This window comes from Muntiacus reevesi, chromosome 12 (assembly GCF_963930625.1).
Source record: "Muntiacus reevesi chromosome 12, mMunRee1.1, whole genome shotgun sequence".
In the NCBI taxonomy this organism is placed as follows: Eukaryota; Metazoa; Chordata; class Mammalia; order Artiodactyla; family Cervidae; genus Muntiacus; species Muntiacus reevesi.
This window is the reverse complement of record NC_089260.1, coordinates 47,130,443-47,156,278: the sequence shown is the minus strand read 5'-3', so window position 1 is coordinate 47,156,278 and position 25,836 is coordinate 47,130,443. Positions and strand designations below refer to the sequence as shown.

Here is a 25,836-nt window from a genome sequence, read left to right as displayed (position 1 = left end):
CCCATTAGGTGACGTGGTCCCCTCAGACTTTGTTGTATGACAGCTGGTCCCTTACTGCCTTAGAGGCTCGGGAGAAATACCACGTGTGCCATTTGCTTTGTCTCAGTGTTTTTAAAAGGTTCCCATTCCGCTTGGTCTCTCTTTTAGTGGTAATATTCTTCAAGGTTCTCAAATATTGAAGGTCTGGTGTAAATAGATTTTCTTTCAACTTTTAAACAAGTCAGACCCATTATTCAAAATGGAAGGGAATATACAGTTAAGACTTGGACACTGGCATTACCCTTGTAAAGTTTTTAAAGGTTCCTGTTGCCTAGACAACTGAGTTTTTGACACAAAGTATATGCATTGTGGCTAAAGACTAGAACAAAACCAGTATCAGAACACTGAGAGGGTCAGGCGCATACTAATGGCAGAGACTCAGGGTGACGCTTTTCAATGGCAAGGCTGATATGTTACTTTTAACAAAAACCCCGTATCAAGGATCAATGGCCTCTAGCATCACGTAAAAGAAAAAAAAAAATCCACATAAAGGCTTAAAGAAAAAGATTGCCAAATCAGAAGAAAAAAATATCCTAGAACAAGTGCATAACTTTGAGCAGAAGAGATAGTTGACACTTTAAATAGGAGAAATCTAAAAGCCACAATCGAGGAAAAATTGAAGGTAGGTTTGAATTTATAAGCATCAAAATTATGTATATTGTTTTTGCCTTACAGAAAAAGTTGAAAGACAAATGATAATCAGTTTAAAAAAAAAAGCATGTGTTATTTATAGGTTACAAAGGATTAATATCCCTAATACATGAGACTCCTGGAAATTGATGCCAAAAAGGAAAAAGAAAAAGAAGCAATAGAAAAATGAGCCAAGGATACATATCCAGTGATATTTTCACTCACATACTGGATGTATTTAAAATGTAGACAAAGTGTGTGTTTCTATCTGAATACTGAGTCCAAGGCTCATCTCCTCCAACATGACCTTCTCACATTCCCATTCATTGCCTGCCTGCAGAGCCTCTTGGCATTTGGGTCCAATTCCTCCCGTGCTGTGTTGCCTTTAGGAAACCTCACCTACCTACTAAATCACATCTGAATTTTCCTTTTGACATTTCCCTCCAACTTCTCCTTTTAACTCTGCAGCCACAGTAACTCAATTGCCTCTTGAGGCCAAGCGGGAATATTCAGAAAGCTCTATATGCAAAGCAAAGGGCTCCCCACATTTCATGATTTCAGGGGTGTCCTACAATGGAAGGACCATGGCCAGTTTTAGAGTTTGGAAACTGAGACACAGACAAGAAGAACAGACTTGTGGGCATGGGGGTGGGGTGGGGAGAGGGTGGAACGAACTGAGAGAGCAGCACTAACATACACACAGTACCATGGCTAAAACAGATAGCCAGTGGGAAGCTTAGTACAGGTTGCTCAGCTCAGCGCTCTGTGATGACCTAGTGGGGTGAGATGCAGAGGAGGGATGGAAGGGAGGCTCTAGAGGGAAGGGATTTTTGTATGTTCTGTGCTGTGCTGAGTCGCTCAGTCATGTCTGACTCTTTGCAACCCCATGGTCTGTAGCCTGCCAGGCTCCTCCGTCTATGAGGATTCTCCAGGTAAGTATACTGGAGTGGGTTGCCACACTTACACCTGATTCAGGCTTCCCAGGCAGCTCAGTGGTAAAGAATCTGCTGCTAATGCAAGAGACGCAGAAGACACAGGTTCAATCCCTGGGATCAGGAAGATTCTCGGGGAGAAGGAAATGGCAACCCACTCCACAATTCTTGCCTGGGAAATCCCATGGACAGAGGAGCCTGGCAGGCTATAGTCCACGAGGTCGCAAAAGAGTTGGATGCGACTCTGCAACTAAACAACAGCCAAGAGCTGATTCACACTGTTGTAGAGCAGAGACTAAGACAATACTGTAAAGCGGTTATACTCCAATAAAGAAATAAATCGTTGCTTGATAAAGCCTAAAAACAAAAAATTTAAAATAAAAGGAAACTGAGTTTAGGAAAGGTACAGCATGTACCCCTGGCTCCTTTCTCCCTAGATGAGAGCACGTCTCTCACTAGCTCTCCTCTGCTACAATCACCACTCCCAGTAAACTCACCCTTCAAAGCCCTGCCATACACAACACCCTCTGAAAGCTCTCTCTGGCCTTATACTCAACCCCCAAGTTTTAGCTGTCAGTCCCCTCTGAACTGTCTGTACCTTGTACTACTTTTCCCTTGTAACTTTAACTGTATTTGTAATTAACATTTGTCACAACAACCGGAGTGTAAACTCAGCCAAAGGAAAGACACACCGACTTTGTGGGATGCTCAGCACAGTAGCAGGTACAGAGCTGATAATCAAAAAATATTTGCTGAACGAATAAATGAAAATCATAGCATCTTGTCTATTTACATTATATCTGTTGTAAGCACCTGTAATGACTGTTGTTTGTTCACTTGTGCATTGCCCACGTCCCTCATGAACATATGGGCTTCACAGAATCAGGGCTTTGCCCGCCTTGTTTGTAGCTGCTGATACTCCTAATATCTGGAACAACTTGGGATGTGAAAGTGACAGTTTTATTTTCTCAGTCGTATCCGACTCCATGGACTATAGCCTGCCAGGCTCCTCTGTCCATGGAACATTCCAGGCAAGAATACCGGAGTGGGTAGCCACTTCCTTCTCCAAGGAATCTTCCTGACCCAGGAGTTGAACCTGGGTCTCCCACACTGCAGGCGGATTCTTTATCATCTGCACCATTGGGGAAGCCCAACTTGGGATAGAAAGGTGCTCCGTGAGTATGATGAATGAATGAACATATGTGCCAGTATATATGGTACTGTGGGTTAACTTAATGGAACTCTGAGATTATCCTCATCTCCATTTTCAAACCTCCAGAATTAAATATTGTGACGGCTCCCAGTCTCTCTAAATGTTTAAGTCATTTATATGCAACACTTAATGAACCAATCAATATATATATATTTATAACACATACAAAAATAAACATTATAGTAAGAATGAGATCAAATAAGTGCTAGATTTTGGGAGGTATCCTACCCTGAAGACCTATTTTTCTGGATGACAGGAGTCACCCACAGTTACAAAGTTAGCTGCAGTTTTTTTCAATATTCTTTAACCAAAAGACAGATTTTTTTTTTTTTTGATGTGGACCTTTATTGAGTTTGTTACAATATTGCTTCCGTTTTCACATTTTGGTTTTTTGACTTCAAAGCAGGTGGGATCTTAGCTCCCCAGCCAGGGATTGAACCCTCACTCCCTGCATTGGAAGGCGAAGTCCCAACCACTGGACTGCCAGGGAAGTCCAGAGATAGCATTCTTTTTCATCAAAGTTCTAGAATGCATGAGAGTGAGGAGAGTAAGAAAAATTATTTGCAAGTGATTGAAATGTGATTTTTATTCAGAAGTTATTTTCTTGGAGAAGGAAATGGCAACCCACTCCAGTATTCTTGCCTGGAAAAGTCCATGGACAGAGGAGCCTGGCAGGCTGCAGTCCATGGGGTTACATGACTGAGCATGTGTGCACGAGGCTGGAGGGAGATGAGTTGGTAGCAATAAACTGGTAGAACTGAAAAAAAAAAAAAAAAAGAAGAAGTTATTTTTTGTAGTTGTGAGGTTGAGGTTACTGGTTAGGGAGCCAATCGAGCATCCACAGATCATAGGTGATGTGTACCCCAAAAGTGAGAACTTCAAAGTACTAAAAAGTTAGATAAAAATTAAGGATGAGGGCTTTTATCAGGCAGCAGTGTAGTAGTAAAAATATTTATGCAGACACTTTCCTCCCAATCCATGCCCCACAGAGGCAAGACTGAAATAGTCTTTAATCTTCTTCAGCAAGTCAGAAGACATTCAACTTGGTCTGGGTTTTGATGATCACTGTTATGGCAGCTTTATGGTGTGGGAAATTGCTAGCAAATATTTTTCCTGAATTTCTTCTAAAAGTATAATGGGTGAGCTCAGGCAGGGAAAAATATATGTCCTGGGGGATATATGTAAAAATATAATGGATTCCCCCTCCAGTCACTTCAAATGCCTTTGCCTGACCCATTGTATTAACTTTTAAATAAAAATCTAAATATGGATTTAAACGGACTGTGGTATTGAGACCACTGCAGAATTTCTATTTGAAAACTCATCTACTTAAACACACACATCAGCATGATGCTGGCTGTTTCTGGTATCATCCTAAACTGAAAGCCTTAAGCCCTGCTTCTGTGTTCCAGCCTTTCCAGCATCTACATGACGCGCAGCTTGTGCCAGTTAATGCTTCATTGAATACCTGACAATCTCATTTTCGTTCAGAAATAATAATAATAAAAAAAATGAACATGCTTGTTTTATTTCTCAGTCATTAGTTTGGCACTGAGTGGTATATTACTAAACTTACTGACTTCTGATTCTTCTTTGCAGTGCTTCTAGAACAGTTTTGGCATAAGGCACCACGGAAGCCAAAATCCTTGCTATAGGGTTGATTTTTTTCTTTTTTTCTGTGAGGTGGGAAGGGATGGGGGAGGGAATTTACACATGTTTAAAATTACTTTTTCTCTGAATATGAAAGTCACTCATGCTTCATGTAGAATCAGTAAATAGAGGGGAGGGAAGAAAAAAATCACTTACAATGCTTTCACTTGGTCATAATAATCACAATATTTTGGCACATTTCCCCCCAGATACTGTTAACATAAGAAATCATCATTAAACCTGAGCTGTTAATTCAGTTCCATATCCTGTTTTCTCCCCATTTTATATTGCATCTCAAGAATTATTTGTAAATGTTTACAATGGGTACAAAATACAGAACAGATACGTGGACATGGGGAGGGGAGGGAGAGTGGCGTGAACTGTGAGTGGCACTGACATATATACACTAACAGCTGGGGGAAGCTGCTGTGTAGCACAGTGAGCCCAGCCGGGTGCCCTGTGATGACCTACAGAAGTGGGAAGGGGGCCCGAGAGGGAGGGTGTGTATGTACACATGCGGGTGACTCACTTTGCTGCACAGCAGAAACGAACAACATTATAAAGCAATTATACTCCAATTAAAAAAAAATTCCATCACGCGCACTGTAATAAGCCTTTCTCTCATTGTTGAGCGTATAGGTAGCTTCCTTGTTGTCACTGTTTAGTCACCAAGTCGTGTCCGACTCTTTGCAACACCATGGACTGCAGCCTGCCAAGCTCCTCTGTGGGATTTTCAAGGCAAGGATATTTTAGTGGGTTGCTATTTCCTCCTCCAGGGAATATTCCTGACCCAGGGATCGGTTCTCCATTTCCTGCGCTGACAGGCAGATTCTTTACCACTGAGTCACCTGGGAAGCCCCAGGTAGTTTCCTAGGTTTTGATAAAGTAAATTGGTGAGGAACATCTTTCCATACACAAAATCTTTGCCCATATTTCAGAAAATCCCCTTAAGAAGTCTTCCTAGAAATGAAACCCTAGAGAACACCAATGTTGCAATAGAGTAAATGAATTGAGTTTACATGTGCTAGGTTCTGTTGTAAGCACTTTGCATAGATAATTCAGTATCAGTTCAATTCTGCAGATGGGGAAACTGAGACACAAAAAGGTTAAGTAACTCCTTCTAAGTTCACCTAGCTAGAAAGCGGAGAAGCTGGGATATGAACCCAGGCAGTCTAAGGATGAGGCTGGTGCTTCTATCCTTTACGCTGTGCAGACTCTCTAATCACTTATGTAAACATGATCTTAACAGGTCACAAACTCTTAACTAGTCAGCAAGGAACTGACCTCCTAATTGAACCCTCAGACATTACAGAAAGCAAGGCTCTGGAAGATTAAGAAACTTATTAAAGTTACTTAATAAGTAACTTTATTACATGTGCTAGGCTCTGTTGTAAGCACTAGATCTTAAAACTGACCTAGAACTTATATCTCCTGACTACTCATTCTGTGGTCCAAAAACTTGCTCTGCAAAGCATGGCCTGCAATATAGCATCAGAAATGCCTGAAAGTTAGCTACAAATGCAGTCTCAGGCCTACCTCAGCCCTCAAGAAAATTCACTTTGTTAACGAGATCTCCTGGAGATCTGTTTTCAACACTAGACTTTCGGAAGTCTGGCAATACATCTATAAACTTGATAGATCTTGCTTCAAGGAAAATCTGGATATAAGTTGCTAGTATTTTCATAGCATGAAAACAAAATCCTCATTTTTCAGTTAGTTAAAGATCCAATGGTAAAGAATCTGCCTGCAATGCAGAAGACACGGGTTCACCTCCTGGGTTGGGAAGATCCCTGGAGAAGGGAATGGGAACTACTCCAGTTTTCTTGCCCAGAGAATTCCGGGAAGGAGCTTGGGGGGCTACAGTCTAATGGGTTGCAAAGAGTTGGACACTACTGAGCGCCTGATGCTTTCACTTCAAAGCTTATATTAGGTCGAACCATATGAAATTGCTCTTATTTTTGATAATATATCTAATAACAATAAATCCTACAGGTATCTGTGCTCTGTGTAGACTGGACTTGAGGAAGAACAACAAGATTCTTTCCCCCCAAAGTGTACACAATTAGGAAGAATGAACAATTAAACAGACAATTATAATTCAAAATGGTAAGTGCTACCAAAGAGCATTCTGAGAGCTCAGGAGGAAGTTAAGCGATGTCCTGAAAGATAAATGCTATGAAAGAAAGCAATTATTTCCTTCTGTTAGTGACAAGAAAGACGGGCTTGCAAGCTTTAGCTAAATTATTGAGTGGGTATACCCATAAGTTGTCAGATTCTGATAAAACAAATAGGTGAAGAATATAAGGTATTTTACAAAATACAGATGATGTGAATTACTGCTTAAACTGTGAAAGCAAGATGCTTGTGTTGTTCTTAACGATGATAGCAGGTAAAGAAAGTTACAGGTCTTATGGCTTAGGGTGTGCTATTCTCATGGGTTCCAATTTGGCCATTTCTAATTTTTGAAGTTAACGGATATTTTTAGTTGGGTGAAATGAACTGGCTGCCCAAAGATTCTTTACCTGAATAATTAATACCTGAAAGATACAATATGCTCACCAGAAGTGGTGCATAACTTTTAAATAAATTGTACAGTACATGTCAGAATACAAAACCTTTGTTAAATATGTACCATAAATTTTTTCTGTTCTCAGTAAGTCACTCCTTTAAGTATCTGCAATTGACTTTTACACAAATAAGCCTGGGTCATCATGTTGATTTTGCACTGTTCAGCTGGTTGGTTTAGAAGGCTTAATTTGGGGGGAGGGAATTAACTGAATGTTTGAATTGGCAATATTCCATTTTACCACTTCCTCTAACTTTTTCTTATTGATTGCTATCCTAGAAAGAACTTAGGTATCAATAGCTGGGTCCACGGTGCACTATTCAACCTGTAGTTAAGTACTCTCTATATAAGTTGTATTAAAGGAAAAACCAAACACTTTTTCACCTGCAAGAAGAAGCTAAGATGGTGGCAAGTCCGTTGGCATTTCAGATCATATGTTTTCTTGAGAAACTATGTATTAGTTTCAAAACTGCAGAGTAATACTCCAACCTTTAATCCCACCCCCTCCTTCTATTCTTGAGCTGGTTCTCCTCTCTCTCCCTTTCTCCCCACACAGCTCCTTACTTCAAGCCTTTCTAAGAAGCTAAGCCTCTGTCACAGGGACCAGCTGACTTCACACAGTTTCCATCTGGATATTTACAGATTTTACTAAACTTGACTGCTGCCCTGGGAAGTATGCTAAGCTCCAAGCAGAAAGTGCTGTACATCTCAGGACGCTTTGAACCACACAGCACTCTATTTGATCAATTCTAGCTGTTAAATTTTTTATTGTGATCTTTTTTAAAGGAAGCCTGCCTCTGGTCTCCAGGGCCATTCTGTTTCTATGGTACTTGGAATTTATTATATATGGCGATCTAAGTAGGGGAATGGAATATAGGAAATACCAGCAGACATATTCTTATTGCATCAACACACAAAGAGTTAGAAAAAGATGAGCTAAAGGGAAGAACATGGATAATAAAGTTCTGAGAGATCATGTGATGTACAAGCAGATAGCATGGGGGGGTTCTCCAGAGAAAGAGTACCAGGCATGACTTTCCTGATGTAAGAGAAGCCATTTTTGGCATTTTGTGATCTAAGTCAGCCTACAATGTTTGCCCTTGAACAGGTCTCGGTAATTAGTGATCTTAAGGGAACAAAGCTTCCCTGGTGGCTCAGATGGTAGAGAATCTGCCTGCAATGCAGAAGACCCAAGTTTGATCTCTGGGTCAGGAAGATCCCCTGAAGGAGGGCACGCAACTCACTCCAGTATTCTTGCCTGGAGAATCCCGTGGACAGAGGAACCTAGTGGGCTATTGTCAAAATAATGCAGGAACAGATGGCTGTTATTAGGTAAACAAAGTCACAATAGCAAAGATAATAAATCAGTTGTAAAGACTGCCAGCTCAAACACGTTCTTGAACTGTTTTGCAGAATTTGACCCTGCTTGACCCCTCAACCACCAGCTCCATTGGAAACTAACAGATGATGATGTTGACCTTATCTGATCCTTGTGACTTCTTTCAACTAAACCTTGGACTCTGTTAGTCTTTGCCCTAATTCTTGGCTGAATTCTCCTTTGCTCAGTTCCTTTTATGAATATGCATATGCTGCCCAAACCCCATAATGAATATGCATGTAACCTTCAGGCTTCCCTGCTAGATCAGATGGTAAAAGAACCTGTCTGCAATGCAGGAGACCCGGGTTCAATTCCTGGGTTGGGGAGATCCTCTGGAGAAGGGAATGGCTACCCACTGTAGTAATTTTTTTTTTTTTTGCATTCAGTGGTTTCTTTTATTAGTTGTAACACCTGCCATTTCACAGCCTGTGTGTCTGTCTCCAGACACAAAGTAAAGGAGGGGGTCCCACAAAGCCACTGGAGTATTCTTGATTGGAGAATTCCATGAACTGAGGAGCCTGGTGGGTTACAGTCCACGGGGCTGCAAAGAGTTGGACATTACTGAGCGACTAACACACCTATTCTTGGCTTGAAACATCTCCAATTTTGCTGTTCAGGGAGATATTGCTTTGGGAAAGATCCCTTGTGCTCTTTTTACTTGCTGCAAGTAATAAATCCTTTCTTCTCCTGATTGTTGCTTGGTTGTGTCTTTTGACTCAACAACTCCCAAAAAGAGGTGAACCCAGTTTTGGGGTAATGGAAGTTCCCTGATTCATAAAATTATTCAGAGACTTAGAGAAGATATTAAACTCAACATGAATTGATGAGTAAGGAGCAATCTATAATCTCAAATGCATTCATATGTAATTCTTAAAACAGGCGTCCCCCACTTCTGGGGTCTAATGCTTGGTGATCTGAAGTGGTGCCGATGTAATAATAATAGAAATAAAGTGCACAATACATACAATGTGTTTCAATCGTCCTGAAACTATCCCCTTTTCCACCCAGTACCAGTCCATGGAAAAACTGTCTTTCACAAAATCAGTCCCTGGTGCCAAAAAGGTTGTGGACCACTGCCTTAAAGGATAGAACAATAACAAGAAGGCAAGGATCACTTCTCTAAATTTGGTAAAAGGCAATGGTGAATACTCATGTTGACCTCTCGTGACCATTCTGATACTCACAGGACACAACAGCTTTGCCTCCAGTCTCCCCTGCCACCCCACCCCAGGAGTCAGAATGCTTTTCAAAGCATTTTAGGAGGCTGTAAAACATCTGAGACCAAATTTGGGAAATTGTGTGAGTGATACCCAAGACACTGAGCAGGGAGGAATATTGCACCTCCCTGACAAGAGGCGGGATGCACCAAGGCACATACAGGTGGCCCCAAGCATTCTCACATTCCTCCTGCAGTCATAGGAGCCAAATGGTCTCTTTCTCACTACCCTGATTGATGAAACCTAGTCTGGCAAAACTGCCGGCAGATGTTAGCACTCTGGTTCCTGGTTTATTAGTTTCCTTCTTTGCCAGCCTCTCTTCCTCCCTTCTGGAGAAGGCAATGGCACCCCACTCCACTACTCTTGCCTGGAAAATCCCATGGACGGAGGAGCCTGGTAGGCTGCAGTCCATGGGGTCGCTAAGAGTCGGACACGACTGAGCGACTTCACTTCCACACATTGGAGAAGGAAATGGCAACCCACTCCAGTGTTCTAGCCTGGAGAATCCCAGGGACGGGGGAGCCTGGTGGTCTGCCATCTATGGGATCACACAGAGTCGGACACGACTGAAGCGACTTAGCAGCAGCTTCCTCCCTTCACTCCTTTCCATCCATCTAAACTTTGACTGAATTTCGTTGTTGTTAAGTCATGCTCAACTCTTGCAGCCCCATGGACTGCAGCCCCCCACGCTCCTCTGTCCATGGGATTTCCCAGACAAGAACACTGGAATGGATTGCCTTTTCCTTCTCCAGGGGATCATCCTGACCCAGGGATTGAACCCCAGTCTCCTGCATTGGCAGGCAGATTCTCTACCACTGAGCCCCCAGGGAAGCCCTTTACTGAATATGCCAAACGCTATCTGGGGACTAAGAATACAGATAAAGATAAGATGTAGCACCTTACTTTTAATTTGCTTATCACTGAAAAGGAAAGACGAGATGTCCCTGTGGCACATGGGGATGGCTATAAACGACAGAGCAAGTCTCTGGAATCTCAGAGCAGAAAGCCATCACAGATGGTTGCCAGGGAGCTCTTGCTGGAGCAGCTGTGTCTGAAAGTCCCTTGGAGGGCAGGTGGGCAGGCATGGGGGAGGGAGGGACCCCCAGAAATATACCCCACCTAGACAAAGGTGTGGAGGAAGGGAGGTGGTAGTGATGGAGATGGTTCACAGTTTTAAGATGACATAGAGGTCCTCCTGGCATGGCAACAGCAAACAGCAACTATTTCCTCAAAGGTTCAGTTCTAGCCATGTCACCTGTGTGCTGGCTCTCCCCATGGTTCTCTGCTCACATCACCTCCCTACAGTCCAGATTGCTAGGCCACCCCACACCGCCCCCCCAAACCCCGGCCCAGAGTTCCTCACAGTGGTGGTGTTGGGGGCTGCACATTGCATTTCTATCAAGTTCCCAGGTGATGCTAATGCTGCTGGTCCAAGAACCATGATCCCTGCACAGGGACCAGTCAAACAGGCTCCCACCCCACTTTGCTGTCTCCCACGGGGCAATGTCTACCCTCAGATATTAATGTGATTCCTGGTCTCATTCTTCTCATGATGCTCTCTATCCCTTCTCTCTGCTTCATCTATCTTCAAAACCCTTATCAGAACTTAACACTATGGTTTATGACTTTTCTGTCATCTCCTGAGGATACAAAGTATTGGCCACCTGATGTGAAGAGCTAACGCATTGGAAAAGACCCTGATGCTGGGAAAGATTGATGGCAGGAGAAGATGGTCGCAGAGGATGACATGGTTAGATAGCATCACTAACTCAGTAGATATGAATTTGTGCAAACTTCTGGAGATAGTGGAGGACAGAGGAGCCTGGCCTGCTATAGTCTATGAGGTCACAGAGTCAGACATGACTTAGCCAGTGAACAACAACAACATGAAGATATAAGCTCCACGAGAGACTATTTCACTCGTGTCTCAGGCAGTGCTGTATTCTGAGCACCTAAACGCCTTATTCCTAGTACTTCAGACAGTGTCGGCACACAGCTGCGCTCAGTAAATAGCGCTGACTGAATGAATGAGATGTTGTCTAGAGGAGCGCCAGATAGAGGACCTTGTGTAGTTTGAAGTAGAAACAATGGAAGCGAAGATGACTCAAGATAGAAGCTACATTGCCTTGATCTTGAAGGGAAAAGATAACATATCTTTGCTCCTGTAAGTAAAAGGCTTGGGTTTTGGAGTGGGAAGTAGAGAGGTTAGGTAGACTGGGGACTTGAGGTAAATGGAGAGTTTTTAGGGTAGCTGTTGTGGAGTGTGGACCACCTCAGCAAACTAGGCTCCTAGGGAAAAAGGGAAAGAAGAAATCCTCATTTGAGACAGAGGAAACAAGGCAGGCTACATTTCTCTCTGGAATACGGATGTGGTTTTCCTATCAGGTATCATATTAAGATGCTTCCCTACCTGCCATGTGCAGTCTATTCCCTATTGCTCCAGACAGAAACCTGAACACTTAGTGAGAACTGGTCTCCCCCACATGTGTCCTCCGTCTAGGTCCTGTAAGTCAATGGCTTAGAGTATTTTTTTTCTGGCAGCAAATTTCTAACTACTCCAAACACTGTGCCACACAGGCTTGTCTCAAATGTCTCAAACCTTGCATATGCTTAGTAAGTTTGATGCCAAATATATTGCTAACACATCATTGTACACACATTACATATGTTCCATGGAAACGTGATTGACAGACTATAAATAGGACCCCACTCACCTCATGACAAGCTTTGTAACCTCATTACATTCACAAAAATCACCAAAAGGAAGTTAGTAGAAACTTAGGTGATTTCATGTATTAGTCTGATAAGAAGTGGCCATCTAAAAGGCAGATGGGGAAGTGAAAGTGTGGCAAATGAGGTCCCAAGTGCAATGGCTACAGAATCTGTAAGTGCAAAAATAGACCAGGATTCTCACCTGGGGATAAGATGTGTGATCTTATGAAAGTTTCATCTTCCAGTGGGTAGTAATCTAAGGCTGAAATGCTATCCAAATAAATGATATGTGTGCTTAAAAAAATTAAAAAACAGGGCATGAAAGAGCAGGAAGAGGGTGGGTTGACCTAATATATTTGAATTTTCATTTGTTTTTTTTCCAGTTTAGATTGTTGGATTAAAACCTAAGTACTCAAGATGCAGGGGTTACTGCTATCTCCTTTGACAATTCCTAACCTTACTTGGCTATGCATTCCTAATACTGGAAAAGATTGAGGGAAGGAAGAGAAGGGGGCGTTAGGGGATGAGATGGTTGGATGGCATCATCGACTCAATGGACATGAGTTTGAGCAAACTCAGAGAGACAGTGAAGGCAGAGAAACCTTGCAGCGTGCTGCAGTCCATGGGGTCACAAAGAGTCGGACACGACTGAATGACTGAAGAGTAACAATAACAATCTTCCCTGGGGATAAGCAATGATAAGTCATCATTCATCGGTACTCCTGGTACTTGATCAGTAAATGTGAAATAAGGGAGGATGGAAGGTCTGGAAAGATGGAAAAGAAGACAATACCTCCTGTTCTCAGGTAACTGACAGGAGGAGGCAGAGAGAGGCCCATTTATTTGATTAAAGTGAAGTCGTTCAGTCGTGTCTGACTCTTTGCAACCCCATGGACTGTAGCCATCAGGCTCCTCTGTCCATAGAATTTTTCAGGCAAGAATACTGGAGTGGGTTGCCATTCCCTTCTCCAGGGGATTTTCCCAACCCAGGGATTGAACCTGGGTCTCCTGCATTGCGGGCAGACACCTTACCATCTGAGCCACCATGGAAGCCCCATATTTATTTGATTAAGAAGATCCATTTTTAGGGGTATTTTAATGCCCCAGGAAGATAGAAGGTAATGGAAAAGTAATCAATTTTGTAATAGGATACATCTACACAACCTTTCCAACTAATATTAAACATAATCATTTACCTAACAAACATAGTGCTTTATAATAGATTTTGATTTATAAAGCACTTTATCATTTTGCTCGATGCTAGAGAAATACATATTAGGGATAGCCTTTACTTTATCCTCTCTTCCACTGCTAAATCATTTCTGCCCGATTTCACTTTGAGCTCTAGAAGTTGCTCTCACACAAATCTCCAGAGTTAAACATGTATTCTTTCTGCTTTCAATTCCAGCTTGGTTCCTCACTAACCTAGAGGTTAGTGATTCCTGGGTCTGAAGGAAGGGACAAAGGAAGAAAGGAAATTATCTTTCTGGAGGGCAGGATGACCTGGCCCTTGGAGGAGAGACCGTCTAGCAGGAGCCTTGTCTAACCATGGAGGCTGGCAACCACCGTAAGAACTGTGGCAATGACAGCAGAAAGGAGGGATGGGGAGGATAGACCCCCATCTTCCTCTCCTTCCCCCAATTCACCTGCTGGGAAAGGGAGCTGGACACAGCTGCAGAAGCCCATCTTGCAGGCACAGAGAAAAAAAGTGGAGGATAGATGGGGAGATTTCTGACACTAACCTTCCTGACTTGCTTTACAGCTTCCCTACAGCTTATTTAAAGATGTATCCTCACGCTTTCATGAAACTGTGATAGAGTGAATGAGGAGGGTCCACAGTGGCAAGATCTAGATAACATGAGGAAACCTAGGATGATCCTCAAGAAAATGATGGAGCTGGATCATGGTTCCTTTACAAACATCTCTACCAAGAGCAGGACTCTCAGTAATGCCTGGTGGTCCTTCTTAGGGTTCAACTCTTCTCTCTCAGGAACACTTTAAATCTAAATCTTTTTTTAAAATTGGAGGATAGTTGCTTTACAATATTGTGTTGGTTTCTGCCATACATCCACATGAGTCAGCCACAGGTATACGTATGTCCCCTCCCTCCTGAAGCCTCTCCCATCTCCCTTCCCATCTCACCCCTCTGGGTTGTCTCAGAGCACAGTGTTGAGCTCCCTGTGTCATGCAGCAAATTCCCACTGTGGAGAAAAGGGAACCCTCTTGCACTGCTGGTGGGAATGTAAACTGATACAGCCACTATGGAAAACAGTATGGAGATTCCTTAAAATCTAGGAGTAGAATTACCATATGACCCAACAATCCCACTACTGGGCATATACCCTGAGAAAACCATAAATGAGAGAGACGCATGTAGGCTCAGAGGATAAAGAATCTGCCTGCAAATGCGGGAGACCTGGGTTCAACCCTTGGGTCAGGAAGATCCCCTGGAGAAGGAAATGGCAACCCACTCCAGTATTCTTGCCTGGAGAATCCCATGGACAGAGGAGCCCGGTGGACTACAGTTCATGGGGTCCGAAGAGTCGGACACAACTGAGCGAGTTTATTTTCACTTTCATGTACTCCAATGTTCGTTGCAGCACTTTTTACAACAGCTAGGACGTGAAAGCAATCTAGATGTAAATCATCTCTCTTTTTATCAGGTTTTCTGTCTATGGTCTCTTCTAGGACTGTGACCTCTCCACCTACTTTAAAGAGACCTGCTAGCATTGTGTCTTCAGAGACCCAACTCCATCCTTCCGCCTCTCCCTTTTCTTTATCTGTAGTCTTGTTTTCTCTTTTCATTCTTACCACCTGGGATAAAATATGGCCATTTCTTTCCTAAGAAGTAAAGTAAAATAACTAAAACTCTTCTTCAACTCTAGTCCTTGACCTCTCTTTCCACCCCTATCATGGATAAGTTTCTTGAAATTATGGTCTACACTCACTGCTAACTTGCTCACATTCCATTCATTCCCCAACCTACTGTGCTCTGGTTTTCACTCATTTTTCCACCGAAATCATTTGATGACAAATGTGATTTCCTTAATGGACAAACCAATAGATACTATTCTGCAGTACTTGATGTGACTGACCTCTTCCTTCTTGAATCTCTTATTTTCCTTTAACTAACATTTCTTGGGTTTCTCATTCTCTCTCTAGGCCTTTCTACTTGTTTCTTCTCTGGTTTTTCCCCATTGTTCTTTTCACATAATGAATACTTCTCGGGTTTTGCATTGTACATTCAAAGTTAAAAAAAATTCCTTACACATCAGTTACTGGAATCTATGTCAGTTTAGATCTTTCCATTGTGCTTTTAGAGCCATCTATCAAATTGGGGCTTCCCTGGGGGCCTCACAGTAAACAATCTGCCTGCTATGCAGGAGATCCGGGTTCCTTATGTGAGTTGGGAAGATCCCTGGAGGAGGGGATAGGTGCCCACTCCAGTGTTCTTGCCTGGGGAATTTCTTGGACAGAGGAGCCTGGTGAGCTACAGTCCATGGGGCCTTATAGAGTTGGACACGCTGAGGGATTAACACTTTCACTACTTTCTCTTTCATCCAATTGGGCACTTTATAGGAATCTCAAACCATACATATCTGAAAAAGTACTAACCTTCTCTGCTAAGTGCTCAGTCCTGCTAACCAATCCTGAGAATCACTTTATACTACTTTCTCTTGTGTCTCTCCTTTGGCTTACCCAATTGTGAAAATCCTACCTAAATACCTTTTAGATTGGTTTCCCTCCTTTTCCTTCAATTGTCACTACCAGAAGCCAGGCTCTTCTGGGTATTACCATGGTCGCCATAACATCCCAGTCTTCTTGCCCCCAAATCATCAGCCTTCAAGCCTCCCCATCTCAATGATGGCAGAGGGAACGTTCCTCAAGAAAATCTATCTAAATTCCCTGCTGAAAAGTCTTCATCAGCACACAATCACCTTCCGGAGAAAACAGCTTCATATTATGGGGCATAAAGTGATTCATGATTTTAAAGCCTTTCATTTTAGCTATGCTTAATTTTCTAGACTTGACAAGTTCTCTTACCTGTAGTTCTTTGTGCATTCAATATATTCCCTGTATCTGGAATACCTTAAACTGATTTCTACCTCTTCTTTATGACCAAGGTCAGGGTCATGTCCTCTGAGTACCAACCATTTGAAAGAGAGCTACCTTGCATATTTAATAATCCACTCAAATTTCTGTTTGATTTTTAAGACCCATCTTACAATCAAGAAGCTTCTTTGACCCCTCTCCACCCTTCAGTCTGGATTAAGTGACCCTCTCTTGCACTTACCCAACTCCAAGAGTTCTCTCTGAGGGCACCATGATTTTGTTTGTTTTCTTGCCTGAGTACTCATTATGCCATGCACATGTACCATTCTTTTATCTCTGTCATCCCAGACTAGCAGAGGGCCAGATTCCCAACAAATATTTATAGAAATGAAATGAAAATCCTCTCTCATTAAACATGTCTCAGCCTTGCCAGCTCACTTTACTTCATTCCCAGCTACTCTAGGGAATAGAAAAGAGAGAGAAGTTTTCTGTATTCAAAGACAGTGTTGTCAACTGTACAAAAAAAAAAAAAAAAAATACTGTGAACTTGGCTGACCTGGATTTTAGTTCTAACTCCACCACCAGTCCTGAAAATCTCTTCTCCTTTCTGGAGTTCTGCTTCCTCATATATATTAATAAAAGGATTGGCCTGTGACTTTTTTTTATGTTTGTTTTGTTTGTTTGTTTGGTCTCCTTCAGTTCTGACACTCTGACTTTAAAAAGATCATATACAGAATAAAAATTCATACTTTTGAATCACCTTGAAGTGCAAAATCCTGAATGCTCATTTGGATGGATTATTTCTTCAGGAGAACCAAGTGGAAGGGAGAATGGCAGGGTGGGGTGGGCATTTATTAAGTAACAGAGTGACCATTGAGGCTGATTGCGATTTATGTCATAGTATGTTCTCCCATACCTGGCCATTATTTCATAGCCTCCCTTGTAGCTAAAGGGACTTACCTGATGGCTCAGTTGATAAAGAACCTGCCTGCAATGCCAGAGACCCGCTGCAATACAGGAGACCCAGGTTCAATCCCCAGGTCGGGAAGATCCCCTGGAGAAGGAAATGACAAGCCACTCTGGGAAATGGCAACCCAATCCAGTATTCTTGCCTAGGGAATTCTACGGACAGAGGAGCCTCCTGGGCTATATATAGTCCATGGGGTCACACAGCCTCAGACACGACTGAACGATTAACACACACACACACACACCTTGTGACCACCATTCTCTTACATAGAGAGCCAGCTCAGCTGTAAAGATGAACTACTGTGACATTCTAGGGTTCTTGCAGCTAAGAGCATATAATTGGTTCTAGCCAGTAGTGAGTGATATTTGAACTTCTGAGTCGTGATTTTAAAAGGAAAGAGGAGAGACTGTCCCTTTCCACTTTCCTGCAGGCTGGGACCCAAAGTCTGGAAGACTCCTTCCTGACTTTGACACTCAACATTTGGGAGTTGAGTGTTGAGCACAACAGAGGTATAGCACACACAAACCCCTGAGTTTCTGTCGCCATCAACGACACTGGTTTGGATTTTTCACATGAGAGAGAAACAAGTTTCTTGTTTAAGCCATTGAATTTTGAGGTCTTTATTCTAGCAAAAAAGAGAAAGAAAAACATGACAACCTAACAATATCCTAAGAACAAAGACATTAAGAAAATGTTTTACTATTTTCAAAGTATACTGAGAAAAAAGAACAAAGATGGTAATTTTGTTGAAGAAAACCAGATAGAAGTTTGCTTCAACCTTTAATAAGAAAACTAATTCTTAAGGAAATTTACCATACTACCCAGAACAAGATCCTAAAGCTTCTCATGCTGCTTTATCATACAGAAGTTAATACCCAGAAGGCAGACTGGAAAGGCATTTATTCGGCAAAGCAAATGCTAATCCTACATACCAGTTATCTACTGATTGATCATAATGAAGACTGTAAAACAAGTCATCAAAAGAGTTTTTATTTTCTGTTCAGTAATTCCATTTATAAAGACAGAAAACACAATGCTTTTGTAGCCTGCACAATCTAAGATGTGAAGTTATGAAACATTAACATCCTTCACTGTTTTTCATGGGGTGGAAGTGATTAGGCTTAATGGCATTACCCAGAAGGTATCCTGGCACCATAAAATAAAAATTCCGTCATCAGATCGGGCTCCACTGGAAAAAGAAGTCCAGAGGCACAGGAAATGCTCCTCCTCCCACTAGCTCACTGGCAGGAGGAATGCTGATCCCCACGGAGTACCATCGACCTGCCAGTTCAGGTCAGGAGTAGGGACTGAAGCATCGATGTCCTTCAGAAGCAAAGCTGGCAGCCCCAATACACAACACTGGGCAGGGAAGAAAACTTTTGGTGTAATGAGCTGATAAACAGTACACAAGTGGGTGCTGCACTCTGGGTAGTGCCTAAGGAAACCAAAAATAGCCTCCCACTAAAGACAGGGGAGCCTGGTGGGCTGCCCGTCTATGGGGTCGCACAGAGTCGGACACGACTAAAGCGACTTAGCAGCAGCAACCAGGGTCAAGTGCTAAAAGGAACTTCCAGAAGACACCAGAGAAGCATTCCAAAAATCACATGCCAACCTGTGGGGACAAAGTTTCAAAGCAACCTTAGAGCCCACATACACCCTAACACCTGACACCCCAAATCTGTATCTTTCACACACATTTAAAAATATTTTTTGATGTGGACCATTTTTAAACTCTATTGAATTTGTTACAATGTTGCTTCTGCTTTGTGTTTTGGCTTTTTGACCACCAGGCATGTAGGAGTATAGTTTCCCCACCAGGGATTGAAGCTGCACCTCCTATATTGGAAGGCAAAGTCTTAACTACTGGACTGCAAGGGAAGTCTCTATCACACATATTTAATCCATTATTCAGGATCTGTGATAGCTCCTTCTTGCTTTTGGCCCTTATTATGAGCGGGGCTTGCCTGCCTTGCTTATTCAGGATGAGCAGGGCTGCAGCTCTCTATTCTCATTACAGAGGAGTTTTAGGACTGAGCAGAGTGAAATAGAGGCAGAGAAACTGGAGAGTCTGACAATAGAGGCCTTGAGAGCCTGGCAGAGAATGGATTTGATATATTTGGCAATAGGTGGCCAAAGTAGATATTTGAGGAAGAGAGTAACACAACAGAAGTCTTATTTAGTGAAGTCATCAGTTTGGGAAGGACTATAGGCAGGGAGATCAATTAGCTGAAAGTTACCTTTATCCAGGCTGAGATAAAGACATTGTAAACATGGCTGGTAGCTATCACAAGAGAGAGGACAAGTAGGATATTTTTTATAGGAATGGAAGGAACTAGAGACAGACTTGCTCTTCAGGGATGAAATAAGATGGTAGATGAAGATCTAGAGTAAAACTCATTAAGGAAACAGACACAGTGAAGAATAAAAGGCAGAACCCACAATTTTCCACCCAAATCAGGACCCTTTTCAGACTGAAAGAGGAGCACTGGCAGTTACAACCCCAGAACAGTACAGACGGGGCCAGTCCATGGCAAGCAAGGATTCATGGTCAATTCATCTGAAAAGAACTTTAACCATCAACATAGAAGATAACGCTCAGATTCATGTGCAACTGGATTGCTTGAATTCTAGCCCAAGGTTTCCAAAAGTTCAGAGCATTACCAGGAAACCACCAGTGAAACTGAAGCTGCAATTCTTTGGCCACCTGATGTGAAGAGCTGATTCATTAGAGAAGACCCTAATGCTGGGAAAGATTGAAGGCAAAAGGAGAAGAGTGTGGCAGAGGATGAGATGGTTAGATGGTATCACCAACTCAATAGACATGAGTTTGAGCAAACTCTGGGAGGTGGTGAAGGACTGGGGAGCCTGGTATGCTGCAGTCCATGGGGTCACAAAGAGTCAGACATGATTTAGCAACTGAATACCCCCACTGCTCCCACCATCAGAAGGCTAAAAGACTTAAAAGCTGCTTTGAGCAATGGAGGGGACTACCTAGAGAGCTAAGATGGAGAACAAGGATGACAGCCCTGAAGTCAAATCTATTCCCCCAAGCCTCTACTTCTCTACAATATATCACATCCCAATTTGGGGCCTCTCTGCTCACAGGATTTCAAGGACCAAATGCCTTTAAAAATCTCATTTTCTTCAAGTCTAATTCCTGGATCTTGATATTCCATTCCAATGGATGATTGGTGAACTTGGCCAGTAACCAGGTGTCTGTACAGGTGGGGGATGGAAGGGGAGGGGCAGGGATGGGAGGACGAGTGCAGCATGGACGATGGCTCATCAGAACACCTCAGCTGGCTTATGGGCTGTGACCCGCCTGCACACACCTATGTAGACCCTACACCAGCATTCAGTCCCCCATCGTGGCTCTGGTGGTGGAAGTCGTGCTCTCTCTACCCCAGCCCAGGTACCCAAGGCTGGGTGACCAGAGGAGGGGAGGGATTTCTCCCTCCTTCTTGGTGCATTGAGCTCTCTCATCAACCCCACAGTAGGCTGCTCATCCCACAACACACTCAAACACTGTGTACCTCCTAACGTTACATGCAGGGCTACTGTCTTTACTAAAGTGCAAGCTATCAGAGGGCCTTGGCTCTTGTACTCTTGGCACAAGTAGGTGTTGGAATAATACTGAAGGCATGAATTGCACACCCATGGCTGCTTTCTGTGCTACTTATTTTGGTGACAATCTAAAGTTCCTCTGTCTCCCATTTTTCTATCTAGTATGGTCTCTGCCTGCTTTTCTATTAACAATTTGTCACCTTAGAGAAGGCCAAGGGTCAACTTCCAATGTTACCCACATAATCTACCCCTCTCTTTCATTATCCTTTTATCAGTTCCCTCAACAAGGTGAAGTCTTCAGTTTTTTCTGAAAAAATCATTCTTTTCTATACCTGAATGGGTGGCACAGTGAGAAGTATAGTTTGTTGAGTTAGGAAGAGCTGGGTTAGAATCCCCACTGTGGGTTAGTTAGCTGTGAACTTGGATTGCCCTTTCGTCCCTCAATTGAACCTCTCTGTGAAATGAGGATACCAAAAGTCTCATTAGGCTAATTGAGAAAGTAATATTTTTTTATCAATGTTTTATATTAAGTACTGGTAAGTATTATTAGTAAGTAGTTGACATGGTGTTAAAAAAGCTAAGTGCCAAAAGCCATGCAATACTCAGGCTGTTGCATTTAATTCTCATGACTACTTGGCAGGGAATATTGTCTCAGTGTCTCAGATGAAGAAACTGAGGCTCAGAGAGGTTAAGAAATTTACCTTAAGGTAAAAGAACTAGTGGGAGTGGCAAAGCAGAAACTGAAAGGCAGGCAGTTGAACTTCAGGACTTACAAACATTATATGTGAAGGCAGAACTGAATAGGCAGTTCAGCAAAATATCATAGCCACATAGCTTCTATAGTATCACCAGAATTTATTGTGTCACTGACTTAGATCTCTTTTTTACCATCACTAAAAAAAAAATCTACCCTAAGTTCAAGTCATGCAGAAGATTCTTATTTTTTGCTCTCAATATCACAGTCTAATAAATAATCAAGTCTGCTTCCAGGAATATGAGGGGATAAGGGAAAAGGAGAGAACACAGAGTGATGTTAGCCCGAGCTGGAGTCTCATTCACTGATGGATAATTTTTTTAATCACCAATATGTTTGACCTGTATCATAGCTCTTAAAACCTGCTAACAGAGTACCAATAAATGTTATTTGATGTCAAGTTATTTTCCACACTTGGCTTCATCCCTTTTCTACATATTTTAAAATCTTCCTTGTAAGTAATTTGATATAGTTACCTGAAAAGGTATTCACTTATGTCAGATTTTCCTTATAGTCTCCCTACACTTTTTTTCCAACATGCTTAAATTTGCCATTTTTCAAGCATCTTATTATATGACTGCACCACACGACTGTCACTAGTTTGTGTAGAAAGTCTAGGCTCATTAGCTGCTCTTAAGAAGCACGCTGGTCTGCCCTGTGTATTGTTCTTGTTTGTGCTCGGAGTGTTGCAAATGATGATCACATATTATCAGATTCAACCAAGACTCACAAAAACACCACCACCAAAAAAATTGTTTTTTGTTTTTTGTTTTTTTTTACAAAACTGCAAGAAATAGTGCTGCTCCATAATTACTACCAGTAATACCTAAATAGATTATTTAAGGGACAAAAATGAGGTGGTTTAGAATAACTTTGGATGAGAAACAAAAATAATGCTCAATACCATTCTATCATGTTGTTTCACCTGGTTCTAGCTAGACTTGCAGAAAGTATTTCCTGGGGAAGTAAAGCAACAGAATCCCAAACCTAGGCAGCATTTCTGTCTCTGCTGGTGAGAGAATGACACGTATCTAATGAAGGGAGGCAAAAACCCCCATTTTCAATGGTAAGTGTGCTCAGAGACATCTCTGGATAAAGGAGAAGCTCTCCTGTGATGAACAGGGAAGGCTCCCTTCCATGTCTTATTGTTTCATCTTTTCCTTCCCACTTCCAGACACCTCTAATTTATACATTTGGGACTAACTTATTATGGAGCAGCCAGAGAGAAAATGGCAATTACTTTCTTTGCAGAACAACAGAAGAGAGAGTGCAAATTCGTCCTGAAAGATTCCAAGTTCTCTAAGAAAGGCCACCACCTTTGGCTTCGTTTCCTCTGCTAAGTGGTACTTAGGGAAGTGGGCACACCTGTTCTGCTGAGCAGACCTGGTCATTAATCTTTGATGAGTGTCACACACCGAACTCATTATGGACTTCCATAGGTGAGTGGAGGAGCGAGGTCCTATGTCACACGGGCACATCTAAACCTGATATATGTTTATCATGTAACTAGCATCCGTTAAAGAGTCAGAGCAAACTCCCCCACATCTTAGCCAGTACCATCAATCACTAAACACAGCTTCCATACCCAGGTCTCCAAGGGTGGTGAACACCAAGGACAAGATGTAAAGCCTGGATGGTGTATGTCAAGAGACACAAAAGCAGCTCTCAGATGTAAACTCCGAATACTCCTAGAAATACCAGGGTGGAAATTCTGGGGATTATGTTAGTATCCACCAACACCCCCATTCCACCATCTGCATCTCCTTAAACTGAGGGCACAGTTTACAAAATTTTCTCTGTAAGCAGAGGGAACTCTATAGCTGTGCCCAGATTCTTCAGGCGAAAAGGAGAAACAAATCTCTTTTCCAGGGTCACACTTACAAACTCTTCTCTACATGATTCCTAGAAAGAACAACTGCTTTAAGACCTGGCCTTCATCCAAATTGATATGAAAACTTTCCTCTACTGGTCCTCACAGAGTACTCATAGAGTATTTAGAAAGATTTAAGACTCTAGTTTTTCCTTTTTGTAGAAAGGAACTGAGCTAGAGGAGCTATTTAAGGTTCTCCCAACCGTAAAATGCAGAAATGCCAGCATTTCCAGATTCAGAGAACGACCCCCTGCAAATTCAAGCGAAGCACACACTATATATTTCACATTAAGCCTTCAGGATAAGACATGCGCAGTCCCACACTGTTCACACGCAGCCCCATGCCTCCTCACCGAAGGCAAACAAAGCATGCTAACCCACAGAGGGGGGAAAACGCACACGGTGTTCCCCCTCTAGGTTTCTCCCTTCAGAAAAACACCCACAATTTTGCAGCATTTATTCGGCTTATTTTGAGTTGACTCATTTCCAGCACTCAGATTTGAAAATGTTTCTAATAACCACACTGTAGGCTAACAAGCACTCAAGAGAAAATAAGAAGTCACACTCGATTCTTAAATTAATCACTGGTGAACTTCCACCCACTGCTCCTGCATACACTCCTCAAGGGGAAGCTTTAGTTTTCAGGTTGCAGTTCATGTGGTTCAATAGCATCCTCACGGCCAGGCATACACCAAGGCAGATACTGCACGCACTGGCCACAGTGATTCTAAAGACAGAATCCCAGTCAACACTGGCACACAGCTCAGGTTGGCACATCATAAAAGTGTGAGAAACTAGACGTGTGCCCAGTACATTCTCTCCAGAGAGCCTGGGACTGCACGGACATTTAAGATTAGGTGGCCCGGAAAGCATACAGACTCACAGAGACCACAGACCAGAACAAGTGAGGCTAGCTCAGGACCAAACCAGCGCCCTCCCCTGACCCGAGTCCAAGCTGTGTAGGGCATGAAAGTCGCGCTACTTACCCAGCATAGCGGTTGCCGTAAAGGTGACTGTGTCCTGGGCACAGACTCTTCAAAAAGAACAGGCAGAGAGGCAGAAAAGCTGCTGTCTGGCTCCTGGGCTTCCCAAGGAACTTCATAGCGTGAGGATGAGAGGGCTGCAAAAGTTCCTCCTGGAGTTACAGGCACCCCTCCACACGGCACACGGTCCCTGGGAGAGGGTGGGGGCGTGGGCTTGGCAGGGAGCAAAATGTGACACTTCTTTCCAGCCTCAGAGAGCAAAAAAAAAGTTCAAGCAGCTGAGGGAGGGAGGTTGCTGCTCAGACTTGGTTCTGGGATGAGAAACAGCAGCACACACAGCCCTGCCCTGAGCTGAGCTGATCCTTAACCAGTCTCCCTCCAAGGGGCCGGGCCTCCCCGGGCTGACTCACCACGGGGGTTTGCTGGGTGCTGCTCCATTTGGATAACTCCTCTCTTTATTTTCTTGTTGTTGGAGGCTTTTTTTTTTTTTTTCTGCTTTCCAACTATAGGATGCTAACTTTTTATGACGACCTTCCTCCTACCCTAGAGCTTCCCCGATGACTCAGCAGGTAAAAGAATCCACCTTCGGTGCAGGAGACACAGGAGATGCAAGTTTGATCCCTGGGTTGGGAATATCCCCTGGAGGAGGAAATGGCAACCCACTCCAGTATTCTTGCCTGGAAAATCCCATGGACAGAGGTGCCTGGTGGGCTAGGGTCCAAAGAGTGGCAAAGCGTTGGACATGACTGAGCACAAGAATGAGCGTGAACTACAAAAGATTTGTTTGAGGATGAGCTAAAACACACAGGTGTAGAACATTGCAGGCTTTATGTTTTGCTCTACCAAGGCAAATTTCTCCTTGGAGTCCACCTCCTGGAATGCACAATGAATTCAGTCTGGATGAGCTGGGGACCTCGGGTGTGGCCGGCCAGCTCAGGTCCCCGCTCCTACCTGAACCAGGTGAGGGCAGCCACTTCCCCGGGCTTCACGGAGCCCCATGCTGATTTCACACGTCATCGGCAGCACCCAGGCCTGCGGCCAGTTCCAAGGTTCTCGTGGGGACCTGGAGGACTGTGGGAACTGAGGCACATTCCCCGCACATTTGGAATCACTTAGGGAGCCAGGCTATTTAAATCAGTTTCTGGGGGTGGGATCAGTTATTGAAAAAGCCCCTCAGGTGAGTTGGAGTTCAGCCCCTTGCTGGTCTAGAGCAGACTTCTCAAATTTGGGCATGCACACACATCACCTGGGAATCTTATTAGAACACAGCTTTCAAGGCAGCAGGCTGTGGTTGGGGCCTGAGAT

At 43.1% G+C, this 25,836-nt stretch overlaps 1 protein-coding gene across 1 annotated transcript in view; it reads right to left on the bottom strand.

Moving 5' to 3' along the window:
• CPA6 (carboxypeptidase A6) overlaps positions 1 to 25,548 on the bottom strand; it is a 273,139-nt gene extending 247,591 nt beyond the window's left edge. The window contains exons 1-2 of the mRNA XM_065902593.1: positions 25,483 to 25,548; positions 24,535 to 24,780 (exon numbers count right to left, since the gene is read on the bottom strand). Coding sequence (XP_065758665.1) covers positions 24,535 to 24,780; positions 25,483 to 25,548 — 312 coding nt within the window. The remainder of the gene's footprint in view (positions 1 to 24,534; positions 24,781 to 25,482) is intronic.
• Between the last annotated feature and the right edge of the window lie 288 nt (positions 25,549 to 25,836).